At 57.5% G+C, this 15,542-nt stretch overlaps 1 protein-coding gene across 9 annotated transcripts; it reads right to left on the bottom strand.

Annotated features, from left to right (window-relative positions):
- Window positions 1-355: 355 nt before the first annotated feature.
- On the bottom strand, window positions 356-15,542 carry TEF (TEF transcription factor, PAR bZIP family member). 9 transcript variants are annotated; one of them, XM_056797424.1, is made up of 6 exons: window positions 15,124-15,542; window positions 6,096-6,413; window positions 4,480-4,700; window positions 3,343-3,554; window positions 2,881-2,978; window positions 356-1,883 (listed from the first exon to the last, which is right to left on the bottom strand). In XM_056797424.1, exons 1-6 carry the CDS (start codon window positions 15,224-15,226, stop codon window positions 1,825-1,827), a joined length of 1,011 nt encoding a protein of 336 aa, XP_056653402.1. In that variant the 5' UTR covers window positions 15,227-15,542; the 3' UTR covers window positions 356-1,824. The 9 variants fall into 9 exon arrangements, with proteins under 9 accessions (XP_056653402.1, XP_007506122.1, XP_007506123.1 ...); XM_007506060.3 differs by lacking the exon at window positions 15,124-15,542 and adding an exon at window positions 8,546-10,386; XM_007506061.3 differs by having other exon boundaries at window positions 356-2,978.

The following is a 15,542-nucleotide window of genomic DNA, read 5'->3' as shown; positions in this document are numbered from 1 at the left end:
TGCAGGCAAAGGTGTGCCGGGCAGGAACGCAGGAAGGAACGCCAGGCCCTTAAGCAGCCATCGTCCAGGAGGGACAGCTCTGGCAGGATGTTGGCGGGCCTTCTTTCAGGAGAGGGGAGCCTGTGAGAGCAAGGCCACTGGGACAGCCATCCACGTGGCCCAGGTTGGGAGGTTTGTAATTAGGATGTAGACACTGGCCCTGTCTACAGGCCGGCAGGCTGGACAGAGAGGAGGAGCCCGAGCCGGGTGTGCTCAGAAAGCGGCAGCAGCCAGAGCTGCGGCGGGGGAAGAAAGCTCTGGGTCAGCGCACCGAGCCAAGCAGGAAAAGCAGCAAGACAGACGAGACTGACCAACATTTGTCTCAAAATATTTAATTCCTTGGGTTTTCTGGAAGGTCCCATTCCCACCCCCTCCCTCTCACCCCACAGGCAGAACACATACACACGAGGACACACAAGGCCAACGAGTTATCGTAGGGGAAGGTCCGAGCTTGCAGCACCTTCTTCCTTGGCTTCCCTCCTGCCTTGTCCTTAGAAGCTCACACCAAATGAGTCCATCGCCCAGACACACTCCCAGAGGGGACGGGAAGCGCCCTTTGCCACCCGGCCCCTGCCTGCCCCAGACTCTCCAACACGTAGAAAAATAAGCATCACGTGGCCCTCTGGCACCAGAAACACAGTACGACAGCTGTCTTGCCATTGTCTTTTCCCCCCATGAAAACGTATTGTGCTACACTAGCAGAAATACGAGCAAAGTCCCCATCCGGGAGCTGCAAGGTGGTCCGCGTGACAGGGATCAGGGCCCAGTGAGCAGGCAGCAGAGGCCAGAGGGCCCGGGCCCCCTGGCAGCCTCTCTGCCAGCACAGCTCCCCCAAAGAGGAAGCCAGCAGGGCCGCCCCCGCCCCCAGGGCCACACGCCACCAGCTCGGGCTGTACTTCTTTTGTGTAGAAGTTTCTAACACTCGGGCTCACTCATGATTTGATAGTTCTGAAGGATCCAAAATGGAGCAGCTCCCCCCAGGAGGCTGAAGGCAGGATGCTGAGAGACAAAGGAGAGCGCCCCCAGCTGGCCTCCCACATCCCAGAAAACACCCTTCCTTTGCTCTCGAGGCCTCTTCTCAGAATACAGAATTCATCTCTGCGTCCTCTTCTTGGCACAAGAAATGGTGTGGCTGGGGGTCGAAGGAGCTCTCCCGGTACCGTGAAAGAAATCACAAGGCCCCTCCCCTTTTGGTTCCACGTGGGCCCACGTCTTTGGCCACAGTTGAAGGAGGGCCTGCCAGGTCCAAAGCAATCGGCCGCAATCCAGCTCCTGCCTTCCTGCTGTCTGACTTGGACTAGGGATCTTTCATTTGGCGCAGCTGTGGGGGATGGGGCCCAGCGGGTGGAGAGAACCATCCCACTCACTGGCATCAGAACAGACGATGGCAACCGGACCCACCGCGATGAAGAAATGGTTAGCAGGGCTTACTCCTAAACACGAGTCTACATGTATATACACAGGTCTAGCTGGCTATGTACCTAGAAGGAAACCAGAGCGTCTCTGGCCGAGGAAAACGAAGACACATCAAAGCAGTTCCCCCATGCTTCTATCCCTGCCGCCAACAGCAGGACGGGGGCTGCCCGGCCAGGTGCCGGGCTCACTCGGGGAGAAGTCCTGCGTGTCTCTTGGGTCTTCCAACGTCCAACCGGAAGCCTCGGGGGGGCACTGAGGGAGGCACTGTCCTCCGGCCACCCCCAGAGGCAGGCAAGTGGGTCATCATCACCAGACGTGGCAAGCCTCCTGGACGTCACTGGCCACTGCCGATGGGCTCACATGTGGTTTTTAACATTCGCGTTTGTTAAAAGTCTTTAGAGCGACGTTACTCGGAATCTGACAGGTCGCTTTAAATAAAGCAAAGTGGTAAGTGTGACAATTTTGTCCATTATCTCCTTGCCTTCTGACACATGCACCTTCCCTTCCCTCTGCCCACCCTTCAAAGAATCCCAGGCGACTCGAGGGCTTTCCAGTTGGCCCAAGGGTCTTGGAAGGGTCTCATCGGGGCAGAGGAAATGAGACCAATCTAGTGCGAAGGGCGAGCACCAGCTAAAAAGTCAAGGACACACGTGGCTTTGCCTTCATCCCCACACCAGCCTGGAGACAAGGGGGCTGAATGGCTAGGCCACCTGGGGACACAGAAGGGATCTTTGCGACTTGCACAACTGCCCAGAACCTTCCAACTCACAAGCTTTTCTTCTCTTACAAATCAGTCCAGGTCTAGCAGCCTTGGTCCCTAAACTTCCACTTTTCCCATCGCTGGCCAAGAGGACGACATCAGGGGAGATCGTGGGGAGAGCTCGTGCCCACTCGGTGCAGACACCGGACAAAGCCCTTGCACCGATCGCCAAGACAAAAATTAGATGTGCTCCTTTCGACAAGTGTCCCTAGACCACTCACTGTGGCCTGTTTCAAAGTGGGGAGGCGCAAACCACAGGGTCTGCTCACCAGGACCACCTAGAAAGAAACCTTTCCTCCCTAGTTCATCTAAAACATCTGCAATTGGCCACAGCAGGCATGACGAACCGGCGTAGGCAATCTGGGGTGGCCAACAGGCCTCCCTCCCTCCCTCCCACTGACCTTGGTGATAATGACTGGTGGCTCAATTGAAGACAGGACAGAGGCAATTCCTAAGTCCTGGCTGCCTCCGCTGCTTCCTGACCTCCCCCTGCCATCATGTCTGGTTCGGATCTAATGCAGGCGCTAAAGGACACGCTCACAGGCTGCTGACAGTGAGGCACCAGGGAAACACCAGACTGTGGGTTGAGCAGAGCGCCAACGAGGGTGGGCAGGGACCTTTCCTATTCCAGAAGATCCTGCCCCTCTTCCAAGGGGATAGCCTACCTGGCCAACACACCCTGCTATCTGATGGGATGTGAGGGCAGGAAAAACCAGGGACCATTCCAAGATGCCACAGAGAGGCAGCCCTTGTTAGCCCAGATCTAAAATGGAAGGAAAGTCAAAGAAAGAGTGAGCACTCAATGAAAGGAGGCTGTACACTCCAGAGGGTCCCCTTTCCAATCCAACTGGGATGTCCAAGGGTAGAAAGCTGAGCCCTAGTCACCCATCTAAAGATAGTCCCTTTATTCCTCCACCAGCAGGGAATCCTGCCCCTCAGAGTGAGGGGTGACCAAGTCCTCCAGATGCACCCTCTGGGACACCCTTGGGGCAGAAGGGCCCTGGCACAAGGCAGGCTGGGAGCAGCGGGCCTCCTGCTAGCTGTGGCGAGTCCCAGTGCCTCCCCACACACTCGCTCTGGGAGTCCCTCGGCAGAGATGTCTAACACAGAGAGGGGATGGTGCTTACAAGGGTCCGTATTTCGTCTCATACTTGGAGACAATGCTCTTGCATTTGCCCACTTCCTTGCGCAACTCTGCGACCTCGGTCCTGAGGGCTGTGTTCTCTTTCTCCAGGAAAGCAGCACGGATGGTGATCTGATTCTCCTTCAGCCTCCGAGCATCCCGGGAACGCTTGGCAGCCACGTTGTTCTTCTTCCGGCGCGTCCAGTACTTTTCATCCTGGGTGAAACGTTTGAGAGGTCTTAGTGTGCTCAAGCAGCAGAGGGGCCTCTGTCCCTACCTCGGCTCCACATCTTGGCTTCCCCTTCTGACTAGGCAGGCCAGGGCACAGCAGTGAGGAGGAGAAACCCACCGTATCCAGGCTAACCCCCTTACTTCTAGAGAGTGAAATGATGCTCCAAGTGCCCAGGTCGGCTGGGAGCCACGATTCAACCCCGGGTCTCTGACCCCAAAGCCAGCATTGCTTCCATTAAGCTACACCCATGACAGTGCATGTTCAAGTTGTCCTTTTCTTTTCCCTGGAAACGTTCACTTAGAAACCTTTGGGGACTACGAAACCCAGTTGGCCTGGGAACCTCCCCGTGGACCAGAGGTGAGCCCTAGGGATCAAAGGTTCCAAGCCTCAGAGGTTTCCAGGTCCCCCGATCACAGAGTAATTCTCTCTCTTTTCATTTCCACAGCTATCCTTAGGGGCTAACTCTAAGCTTAGTGAGCTCTGATGTGCCAGCTGTCAGAGGGGCAAGAAACAGAATGAGGAGGAACCCTGTGAGGAAGCAAAAAGGAAAGTGGACCAGGAGCCAGGGCAGCTGAGCTCTAAAGCCCCCTCTGCCATTAACTTTACGTGGATGACTTTGGCAAGTCACCTGAGCTAACACTAGAAGCCCGGAACCTAGAGAGAGGAAAGCTTCTGCAAACAGGGAGTCTCCTTTTACTGCATCCAGAACGGAGCAAGGCTTGTATCAGCCCAGGTTCCCAGCTCTGACTATGTCACACTCTGTGCACTGTCTCTCTAATGGAGAAGGGTCCTTCCAGCTACAAAGAAGAGGAAAGTGAGCAGGAGCCCCTCACAGTCTAGCGGGCGGGTTCATCTTCCAGAAAGAACAAGACACAGACTAGCCAGCCAACAGGACAGAAAACAAATTACCTTCTGCTCATCGGGGACAAAGACCTTCTTGGCCTTTTTGATCATTGGCTGAGGTTTCAGGTCCTCTTCGGCAAACTTGTGCTTTCGAGGGTTGAAGAGCTCACCCCCAGGCACACTGGAGAGGACCAGATCCGCAGGGTCAGGGTTGAAGTTCACATCCACCTCCACACAGCTGGGGTCAATGGGGCTGGGGGTCTCTCTTTCATTTTCCACAGAGGACTCTGAAAAAAACGCCATCAATCCCACTCGCAGGGTACCCAAAGAGCCATGTTTTATTCCCAGAGGCATCTTTCTAAATACACTGTGCTTCCCTTTTTCAGAATGCAATCTGGCTCCAGAAATCACAAAGTATTGCACAAACCACTACCATGCCAAGAAAAACCTCCCCTGCCACACCACAATCTCAATGTCACAACCCAAAATGCACAAAGAGAATTTCAAAGGCACAAAGACGTAGAGTAACTTTCTATTTGATAAATTCAATAAAGCTGAGCAAAGTTTCACTCCAACGTAACCCTGAGCTTTCTTCTGTTCTATGAAATTTGAAAGACCTGGATTCGAAGTCGCCTTGGCCATTCATTCCCCCTCATTTGGAAGTGGTTCACTGAAATCATGAACTAGTCTGGGGAAACAACAACGTGTTGTCTGATGGAGCCTAAAAGCCAGATTCCTGAGCTCAGACATGCAATTCCAGAACACATGGCAGTAGGTGACAGGACAGGTTCTCCAAGATAAGAAAATGTCTCCTTGAAAAATGCCTGGAGAAACTCTGAAGACCTTTACGGGACGAGCAGCCAACAGAATTTTGGTCTTGAAGAATATGGCGCGCGACAGAAAGAAGAGGCCTACTCTGCCTGCCTCCAGAGGCAAAAACTAAAATCGAAGATGGGGAAAGTTATGGCTCCACCTAAGGAGGAATTCTCTCCATGATAGTTGTTGGGAACAGGTGATCTTAATTCCCAGAATGGCCTCCTCCTTGAACAACAGCCCTGACCAGGAGTTGAGGCTCAAGGACTTGCCTGGCTCAGCCTTCCCAAATCAATGGCTCTTGGAGGAAGCAGCTAGCTCTACACTGAGGAGGAAGGGGCTCTCCTCTTCTCTCTGAGGTGAAGAACCGTGAAGGTACCACAAACAGGAAGTTTAAAAAAATGTGAAGGGAATGCCTTTGCCAAATGGGGCTTGTTTTCAGTGTGCTTGCTTAATAAATATCTGCTGACTGACACTGAAATTGGGACTATGTTATACCTGTTTATGGCTCCTGCTAATCTCTGCTAAAATATCTTTGGAGGATCCAGAGTGACACCAGTGAAAGACAGTCAGCAAAGGCTCAGACTGGCTCTCAGTTTCCCTACACTGTTCTGGCCATCTGTGATCATAAGAAAGCCTTCCACAGGGCCTAGGTGGCTACTATTTTTATCCCTTCCTGAAGGGTGTAAAGAAGCATGAGAAGAACGTACTTCTCATTCCAAATCTCTCCCAAAATCTTCTAGATGGAGAAAGAAATTGAGGGAGTAGACCCAGGGGTTTTGAGATGTGGGCTTAAGTCCCTCTAACCATGTTCCAGAACCCTGTTCGGATGGGCACCCCCAGGGGACCCTTGACTCCTCACTACCAACCTGTGCTGGAAGCTGTCTCTGAGGGCTGAAAGACCATGGTGGAAGATGATGATGGAGAAGCTGTGGAAGAGCTGGTGGACTCTTTCCCCTCCAACTCAATCCCAGGCAGCAGTGCATTCTGGATCAGGTGAGTGGGGCTGGCAGGGATCCCATTCTCCAGCAGGAACTCATCCAGGTCCATGTACTCAAGGTGGAAGGATTCTCCATCATATGGGATTGTTTTATCCCAGATCGGGGGCATGAGGGAGGCAGACACAGCCATGGTGCTGGCAGCAGCTGCTTCATCTTCTTCCAGTTTCTCTTTCTCTTTTTCTTTATCTACAGACACAAAATTCACTGACTGAGATGACTCAGTCATGGAGAGAGGCTGTCTGTTGCCCTCCACCCTATCCAGAAGACGTTCACATTAAAAATCCCAGCTGATCCCCCGTGTTCCTTCCAGTGCTGTTAAATCTGAAGAGGGGGCTCCCTTTCCTAGGCTGTAAGAGGCATGCAGTGAGGACAGTTTAGGAGCTATCATTGCCGGGCGCCGACCGGGCTGAGCTGACCAGAATCTCCAAGTTCTAAGCCTGGAGTTAGTGCTGGGATGCTTTGTGGGCTAGAGTAGTGCGCTCCGACTTGGAGCTGTCCAGGCATAAAGAGAGGACCAAGGGGAATGGGCTAGTCTAAGAAACTGCACAGAAGGGAGCAAATGAAGCTCTCCAAGTCAGGAAGGCGCCTTGGCACTGAAGAATTCCCCGTGCTGGCTGCTGCTGCGGGTAGAGCCCCCGCCCCTAGGAAAAGCAGGTCAGGCTACTGTTTCCAAACTTATTTCAAATTATTCGGAACCTTGCTCAGACAAAACCAGACAAAAGGGATTCAAAAGATGGGACCCTGGAGTCGGGCCAGGGAGGGCAAGGAGGAGACGAACTGAGGTAAGGAGGAAAAAATGCCCAAACCAGGGGGCAAGACCAGGAGTTCCGTAACAATCTCAGGGAAAATGAGGCCAGGATCAGGCCTGCAATTCAATGTTCAAAGGGCAGTGTTGGCAATGAGAAGCAGATGGCAACAAGGACCTCAGCCTTCCAGGGAGTCAAGGTCACACTCTTAAAATCACCCCCCCAGACTTATTTCTCTCCTACAGTACCTCGGACCTCTCCAGTTCAGTCTCTGCCTGCTCAGCCTTAGTTTGTTCATTTATTTCCAAAAACCTTGACTTTGTCTTAGAATCAACAGTATCATTCTGAGGCAGGAGAAGTAAGGGCTAGGCAACTGAGCCAAGTGATTTGCTCCAGGTCGCACAGCGAGGCAGTGTCTGAGGGCAGATCTGAATGCAAGACCGGCTTGATCCAGGCCTGCCTCTCTTTCCACTGGGCCGCCCAGCTGTCTCTATGCCTTAGTCTAAATCCTCTCCCTATCTTTGGCCTACTGTAATAATCTTCTCAGAAGTCCCCCAGCCTCCAGTTTCTCCTTGCTTTCCTAAAGCAATTCCCCCTTGGCCTGCCCTTTGCCTCGGGTTGTGCCCTCCGGCCCAGGATGCCTTGGGCCTCCACTCTTTCAAAGCCCAGCCCAGGCTCCTGAACACGAGAGGATCTCATTCTCCGGCAGCAGGGCCGGCCTGCTTGGCGCACAGTAAATGCCCAATGCCCAGAGACACCGAGGGTGCTCACCAACCACCAGAGGCCCAGTAGGGTGGGGCAGGGTTTGGGCCCCCCTTCCCTTCCAGCTCCTGCGCCCTCTGCAAAGGGCCCAGGCCTCAGGCCATTCATTCCCCAGGCCGAGCCTCCAGGGAACAAACAAAAGCAGCTTCAGGCTCCTTGGGGAGCCAAAGGGAAGAGTGGGCCTCACCTGACCAGCACCTGCAGGAGTATTTCTAACCACTAAATGCCCCTCTCTCGCTGCCACCTCACCCTCTGGGCGGCCCAGAGCCACGGAAGGACTAGCGGCCCGGTGGGGAGCTCTCCAGGAAGTGCCATTTTCCTGAGCTCTTCCACCGAAATGTGGCACTGCCTGGGCGGGCTGGCCTCCCACTCAGTGAGCCTCCCCGAGTCCCCTTATTTAACCCCCACGCCTCACCTTCCTCATCGGAAAAATGGGCCTATCCCAAAAAGGGGTCAGAAACGCAGGGCTGGGGGAGGGTCAGACCACTCAACGCCGGGAGACGGCTCAGCCAGGAGCGGGCCAGGACCTCAATTCCCCACTCACCACCCTGTTCCACTCCCCATCGCCCTTCTCAGTGACCCCCCCCAGCTCCCCTGACCAGCCTTTCCCATCCGCCCCCAAAGTAACCACCCTCCCCTCCTCCCTCTGTCACCACCCTTCAAAGGTCTCCCCTCTTTACTACTCGAGCCCCGATACAGGTGATTCCCCTCCCCCCTCCTCTCCCCTCCCCCGCTGATCCTCTTTCCCTCCCCTCCCCCCTCCGCGCAGGCGCGCTGCCGCCCCCTCCCTCCCCGCCCCGCCCCCCTCACCGAGTCTCGCCTCGCGCGGCGGGTTCTCCATCAGCTTCTTCAGCGCTAGGGGGAAGGGGTCCGGAGGGCCCCGCTCCGCGGTTGTCACCTCCCGCCCCGGTCCCGCCTCGGCCTCCAGCGGAAGCTTCTTTTCGACCCCGCCGCTGTCGGACATGGTGGCCCGCGTCGGTCTAGGCTGCAGATCCCGGCCGAAGGCGCCCAGAGGAGCCGCCGCTACTGCCGCGAGACCCCACTGCGCAGGCGCGCACAGCCGCTCTCCCCTCCCCCGGCTCCCCCAGCGCTCCAGCACATTCATTATTCAGAAGGCGAACCCCCGCGGCCCGAGGCCTGGCCGCGTGATGGTACCGCCCCCGGAGGGCGGAGCGAGCGCCGCTCCGCACGCTGATTGGTGCAGCGGCCGGGGAGCCGCGAGGCACGTGCGGGGCCAGGTGAGAGGCGCCTCCGGAGGCCCCGCCTCCGGCCGCTGATTGGGTCTCACGGACGCAAGTGTCAGTAACTGGCGCTTTCTTGGCTCCTCGGAAGCTCCGTCCCCTACGGCGCTCTCCTTACCCCCCACCCACTCTCGTGCCTCTTAACCCTGGGCCCCGTCACCACGGGGAGAGCCAGGCGGAGCAGAAGGAGAGGACTTTAGGGCTTGGGCGGGAGCCAATCAGCGAGCTGGCCGCGCGGAGAGCAGGAGACTCCGCTGGGTCACGTGGAGCCGCAGCTGTCCTGGGCGCGGGGGTGAAGGTGTGGAGGAGGAGAAAGAAACAGGAGCAGCCAATGGAATGCGGGGGCGGGGCCGGCGAACTCGTGGCGCTGCACGTGCACGAGGGGGCAGGACCAGGGTGGTGGCTGGGGCCCAGAGGATAGCAATGGAAGCAAAGGAACAGGCGTACCCCCTCCCGACTGCGTCCGGCTTCCAGTCACTCCCCACCCCCGCCCCGAGGCCGAGGCCCAGCGTTCAGCTAATACTGATTGTCAATAAGAGACAAGCATGCATAGCATTTTCTCTATCTCCTTCCATCCTGCTGCCTGTTATTGGCCCCTTTCACAAAGGAGGAAACTGAGGCTCTTCCCAGCCTTAGTTGCCTCTTGAGCCACAAGGCCCTTTGGGTTGGGTTGGCGGAAAACTCACTTATTGACTGGCAGATACCGGAACCGTGGGGATACTACTAAGTTCAAGACAAACCGGGACCCCCTGGGGGACGGGCATCCCATCCAACCCCATCCAACAGCCGCATTTGCCTGCTGAGGCTAAAGTTGAACCCAGGCCTTTGGGACGCAGGAGTCCAGCCTCCTCCAGTTCACCTTCCTGCTGCTGCCACACAGGACGATTGGTTTAGAGCTGAAAGGATTCTGGCTCTCAATTCAGCTAAGCCCCGGTTTACAGAAGAGAGAAGCTGAGGCCAGGAGAGTGTGAGGGACTTACCCAAAGTCACACAGGTCGTTATTAGTTGGAAGAATTGGGATTTGAACCCAGGTCTTCTGATTCCAAAGCCTAACTAGACTTTAAAGTACCACCATTCACCAGGAGAGCACTGTCTGCACATGTCCACCCCAGTGTCCCACAGACATGTCCAAAGAAACTCATTCTCCATGCCCAAAGCCACCAGCATTCAGTCCTGGGCTCCACACCCCAACTCTCCCATCTCCCTGGGCCAGAGCAAATGAATTGTTGGGAAAGGATGGGATGGGTGCCGTGATGAGAGCAAGGGCTGAGGGAGCCAGCCACACTGCCTGCTGCAGAAAGCCCGGGGACTTATGGGAAGACCTGGACCAGACTTCTGCCTTGGAAGAACGCTGGCTATTGCTAAGGGCCCAAATGGGTTGCCCTCTGCTCTCTGGAGACAGCCCAGCCCAGACTCAGATCTAGGGAGGGAGGCAGGAGGATGGAAGGAAGCACCCAGCATTCGCTGGACAGCTCCAGCACTTCCCTCTCCCATGACTCCCTGAGCCTCAAACCCAGGTCCTTTGCCTCTGAGTCCTATAGATCTGGCCAAGCCTATGGAGGGATGCTTTGTAGAACAGAAAAAGACCCCTAGCCCCACAGGGCAGGAGATCCAGGTTCAAGTCCCTCCTGTGACTTAGTGGTGGTGTTGAGCAGTTCCCTTCATATCTGCCTCCCAGGTGTAGCTGTTCAACTGAGGAAAATGTAAATAACATTTGGACTACGGCCTCCAGTCCAGGCTGGGCTTCTCAGACCCCCAGGAGCCTTGGTATGTGGAGCAGAGAGCCCCGAGGATCAAACCATTGGAGAGCTGGGAAGCTCTAAGGGGAGAAGAGCTTGGATGGAGAGCTGAGAGAGCCAGGGAGTGGGGGGGTTTGGCTGGAAATCATCTCCCTGACTGGACAGAGAAACCCTTAACGTGCCGAAGTACCATACTCCATCCTTCTTGGCACTGAAGACACAAATCCAGAACAGCACCTTGCCTCAAGGAGCTTCCATGTCCAAATGACTGCCCATGGAACTCTGGGCAAATCACTTCCTCTATCTGGACCAAAGTTTCCTTCTCTGTAAAATGGGGTGCTCAGACTCCCTCTGTAAGGGCCCACCCCAGCTAGATGGTAGACTGGCCATCTGTGAATGGTTCTACTTCTCAGTGATCTCCCCAACTCAGGTTGGGACTTAATTCAGTTGGGGGGGTCTGGTCTGGGCAGCAAATGGCCCAGAGTTCCACACCATGGCGGCCAATTGTTTATCCATAGCGTCGTTGTTAAGTTTAAGTTCAGAAGAGCACCATGGCAGTCATAAGTCACTAGAGCAGCCTGGGAGCCACCGGCCAATTCCATCACAATGAGCTGCAGATGGCACCTAAGTCTCTCCATGGTGTGGCAGATATCCTTCTGACGGACATTTCTGCTCCTTCCTGAAAGGATCCCAACTCCATCCCAGCTCTCATCCGGGTGCTAATAATGCCAAGCCCGAGACAATGATCGGCAAGCTTTCATTTGGCATAAAGGTGGCCAACTAGCTACGTTCTCAGCTGGACTCGGCATGCACAGAGAACCCGGCTTTACCCGCAGTAGGGCTCTTGGAAAATATTTGGAGAAAATGTTCGCTGGAGGGGCTACTAATGAAAACTCCCCTTGTTCCGAGCCCCAGGCAGTCATCTGCCTGCTGCAACTCTAAACCCAAAGCAGTACCTGGGCTCTTCTCTGGAGACTCGGAGAAAGAGCCCCGGCTGTCTGTGAAGTGGGTCCCTGACACTGTTGCTGACCCAGAAGCCAACACTGGTTGAGGGTCTCTGCGGGCACCAGACACTGAGGATTCTGGGAGCCGAGGGAGATGGCCTCTGCCTTCCAGGAGCTCCTATTAGGCCTCCCCCGGGCTAGGACTCTGAGGGGCTTCCGAAGCATCGAATCTAACATACAGATGAGGAAACTCGGCCTCATGGAGTCCAAAGACTACGGGCTGAGGGAAGATTTGAGCCCGGGCCATCTGCCTGCAGAGCCCCAGCGCTACCTCTAACACTACGTGGCCAAAGGCCCCAAGACTGCCCACCAGGTGATGAAACGAGTCAGGGCGTGGGTGCGGGACAGGGGCAGCTGCAAGACAAAACCACACCGATTCCTGACCTCAGGCAGCTTGCGCTGTCTGGGCTCCCTAGAGAGGGGAGCAGCGCTGGCTCCTTATCCACAGTTCACTGCTCTCTGCACTTGGGTAGGCCCCGACTTCAGTTCCATCCCTCCCAGGGCCCCAAGTGTTCTGATGGAGAGTTGCCATCCCCAAGGCTTTTTGAAGAACCCCAGAACCACTCCTCGCCACCCTGTCTCCACTTGCCTTTCTCTTTGGTGCCCTGCCAGTCTTCCCCCAGTCTCTCCTCCTGGTTTCCCCCAGGGCGCAGCACATCCCTGTCCATCGCCCAACAGCCACACCCACCATGAAGTGGAGGGGAAGGTCGGGAGTCCCCCGGCTCCACCTGGGCCCCATCTCTCTCCTCATTGCCCCCTTCCCCCCCCCCCCCCCCAGCTCTTGGAGCTCCCTTCCTGCAGTCAAACAGGGACTTTATAGGGCTGACTTAGTGGGCACTTTATAACAGATGTTTGAGGGACGGAAGTAAGTGCCCATTGGGACAGGCCTCGAAGTCGCTCACCCCTTCCTGCCCCACCTCTGGCTTTCTTCCCATGAAGCTCAGGACAGCCCTGGAGGGCTCCCCCCGCTTCACAAGAGCTCTCTGGTCTCTGATAGCCAAACACTGTTCACAGTTAGAGCTTAATTCCTTTAGCTGAAGACTTTGTCAGGCCTTATCTTCCTGCAGTGAACACACGCCCATCATTTCCTGGGACTTCTCACAAAAGTCCCGGCCAGCCGGGGCTAAGCGGGACAAGGGATGATGGGTCTCCTTTTACAGGCAGGAAGCTGCAGCTCAGCAAAAGGCAGTGCCAGGTTCAGGGCCAGCCCAGGAGAGCAGCTGGCCTCGCCCCAGCTTGGGTGAACACCCCAAAGCCCTGGGAGGTGAAGGTGCAGCGTGGCGACCTTAGCCTGCTCACTTACACTGCAGGGCTCTCCGGGGGGGGGAAAGGGGGGGACATTGGCGAGGTCAGAACCGAGGCCTCCCCTCTGCCCCCCCCCCCCCCCCCCGGAGAACCTGACTCAAGAACCAAGTTCGAATCCCATTTGTGACAGGCAACCGCTTCCTTCCAGTGAGAAGATGCGCCCGCAGCAGCTCTGCATGACGGTACCAGCCCAGCAAGGCAACCCACCTGCACAAGCTGCTTGAGAAAAGAGGAAGCAGCCGCCGGGCACGGAGGACCAGGTGCCAGCATTGGCAAAGGGCGGCCCACAGAACTGCCCTATCTCCCTCCCCGGGGGCCCTCTTTATTCCTGCCAGGGGAGGGGCAGCAGAAGGTTGACCAAGGCCAGAGGAGGGGGGACTGGCCACGTCTCCCAGGCTTCCTCACTTTGACTTCATGGGGAAGGATGTTTGCTGCCCCCATTTTAGAGATGAATAAACTGAGCAGCGCGTGACTTTGGACAAGTCATCAGATTAAGGAGGAACGAGGGCTACACCCTGACTCAGAGGACCTGGATTTGAATCTTGCCTCAGTTTCTTCAACTGTAGGATGAGAGGACTAAACGGGAAACTTTCTGGACTCCCGGATGGAGGATGGGAGGGTCCAGAGGCCTGTCCCCTCTCAGCCTCAGTTTCTTGATTTGTCAAGTGGGGGATCAGCCCAGACGATTGTGGCCCCTGAGGCTCCCAGGATGCCCAGAGGGCATGGAGGGAGCAGCTAGAACCCCTCACTCCTGCAGGTGGTGAATGGAGCGCTGCGAAAGGTAAAGGGAGAAGCCCCAGGAGCAGGGAGGCCCTTCTCCCCTGGAACCCGGGCTTCTGCCTTTCCTTGGGCCCTGGAAGAAGGGGAGGCCTGAAGATTTCAGTGCTGGCTGACTGACTCACTGACAGACTCTCCCAGCTTCTCAGGGGCCCAGCAGGACAGTCCATTCGAATCCAAAGCCGCCAAGCTCCGGCAGGCCTAGCCAATGGCCGCAGGGGAGTTCCCCCCAGTCACGTGACATCTGTGGAATGAGAGACGGAGGCCCCTGGTGGCAGAGCAGATGCCAGGCCGCCCCGGGGAGAATGGCCTCATCCCGAGTTGCCCACGCCAGCGAGCGTTTTCTCCGAGCAGGAGGGCCCCGTATACAGCAGGCCTTTAATGAATGCTGGTGGAACTGGAAGGAGGAGAGCGTGAGGGCCGGCAAGCGGGGCAGGACCAAAGGCAGCGTGAGCCCCGGCCCCCTCCTCGGCTCCCAAGCTCAGGAGTGCCCCGCTGGCAAGGCCCCCTCTGAGCTCTGCACGGCCGCCCGGAGACAGCCCTGGCCTCTCGCACCCCTGGCAGCAGCCGCGTCTCTGCCGGCGCCACCACCTCCTTGCCCGCTTGTGCCCGGAGCCCCGTCCGGGGGTCCTCCAGGGACGGAGTCCAGCCTCTTCCTGGCCCTTCCCCAGAGCCGCTCGAGCGGATCGCCTCCCACTCTGCCACGGGCAGGGCTGGAGCCCGGGAAGCGTCTGCCCGGCAGAGCGGGCCGGCCGGGGAGCGGCGGGGACTGCGTACCCGGAGCGGGGCCAGCAAAAAGCGCAGGGCCTGCCCTCGGCAGCTCCCAGGCCCGTGGAGGCGCTAGAGGTCCCGGCCCCCACCGCGCTGCCTCCTCTACTGTCGGCCAGTGACGGTCCCGTTTCTCCGCCGCTGGAGACTTTGCCAGATGGGGCCTCCCGGCACCCCGGCAGGCGGGCACACGGGGGACGAGGCTCGGCCTTCCTTCAGGAGGCCCATGTGGCTGGGACATCCGGCTCCGGCCAGGTAACTGTCCCCAGTGGGGCTCCCCAGTGGGCCTGGCCCAGGGCTCCCGGGGGCCTCCTGCCCACCGCCATCCCTTCGCAGGGAGGAAGGCGTGCCTGGGCCGAATCTCGAGAAAGCTCTAGCCCGCCTCCAAGTGGACTCAGGCTGCCGCTGGGGAGCCCCCTCAGAGGCCGCCCCGCCCTGCCCCAGGGAGCCGGGCACCTCCCATCCTGCCTGAGCCCAAGCAGCCGGGTCCCCGCCTACCTGGTGCCACATGGCAGCAATGCCAGGAGAGAGACGGGGCGCCCCAGGATTCCTACCTGTCCTCCGCTCAGCCCAGGGCAGGGAGTGCTCCAGCAGCGACTTCAGGACCTCGGGCATGTCCATGGCAGGAGCCGCCCCGATCCGCTCACAGCTCGCCATGGCACGCTCCGGAGAGGCAGCCCAGCAGCCCGAGAGCCTCAGGGCGACGGGAGAGGGAGAGGGAGCAGGCGAGGCAGCCAATAAGCCGCAGAGGCTGCTCAGCCCTCGCCTTCCCACCCCCGCGCCAGCCTGGGCTGCCTGGCGGGCCTGGGCACCGTGCCAGGAGCAGCACGTGGAGCTGGCCGGGGCCAATCCCACCGCGGGGAGCAGGGCCTGTTATCTAACTTTGCCAAGGCAAGTTTGGCCGCTCCCAGGTCGGAGCTTGCAACCAGCACGCACACGCACACGCACACGCACACGCCAGGGACCCGAACCC

The sequence above is a fragment of the Monodelphis domestica genome, chromosome 5, assembly GCF_027887165.1.
Source record: "Monodelphis domestica isolate mMonDom1 chromosome 5, mMonDom1.pri, whole genome shotgun sequence".
NCBI lineage: Eukaryota > Metazoa > Chordata > Mammalia > Didelphimorphia > Didelphidae > Monodelphis > Monodelphis domestica.
Note: the sequence above shows the minus strand (reverse complement) of the source record. Positions and strands in the feature narration are given on the sequence as shown.

Bases quoted from the DNA above. Each gene is read 5' to 3' on its own strand.
- TEF (XM_007506059.3), bottom strand. From the start codon at position 8,840: ATGAATGTGCTGGAGCGCTGGGGGAGCCGGGGGAGGGGAGAGCGGCTG. The intron at 6,414-8,545 runs GTGAGGGGGGCG...TTGTGTCTGTAG, and splicing joins GCCGCGCGAGGCGAGACTCG to ATAAAGAAAAAGAGAAAGAG. The intron at 4,701-6,095 runs GTTGGTAGTGAG...CGTTTTTTTCAG, and splicing joins AGAGACAGCTTCCAGCACAG to AGTCCTCTGTGGAAAATGAA.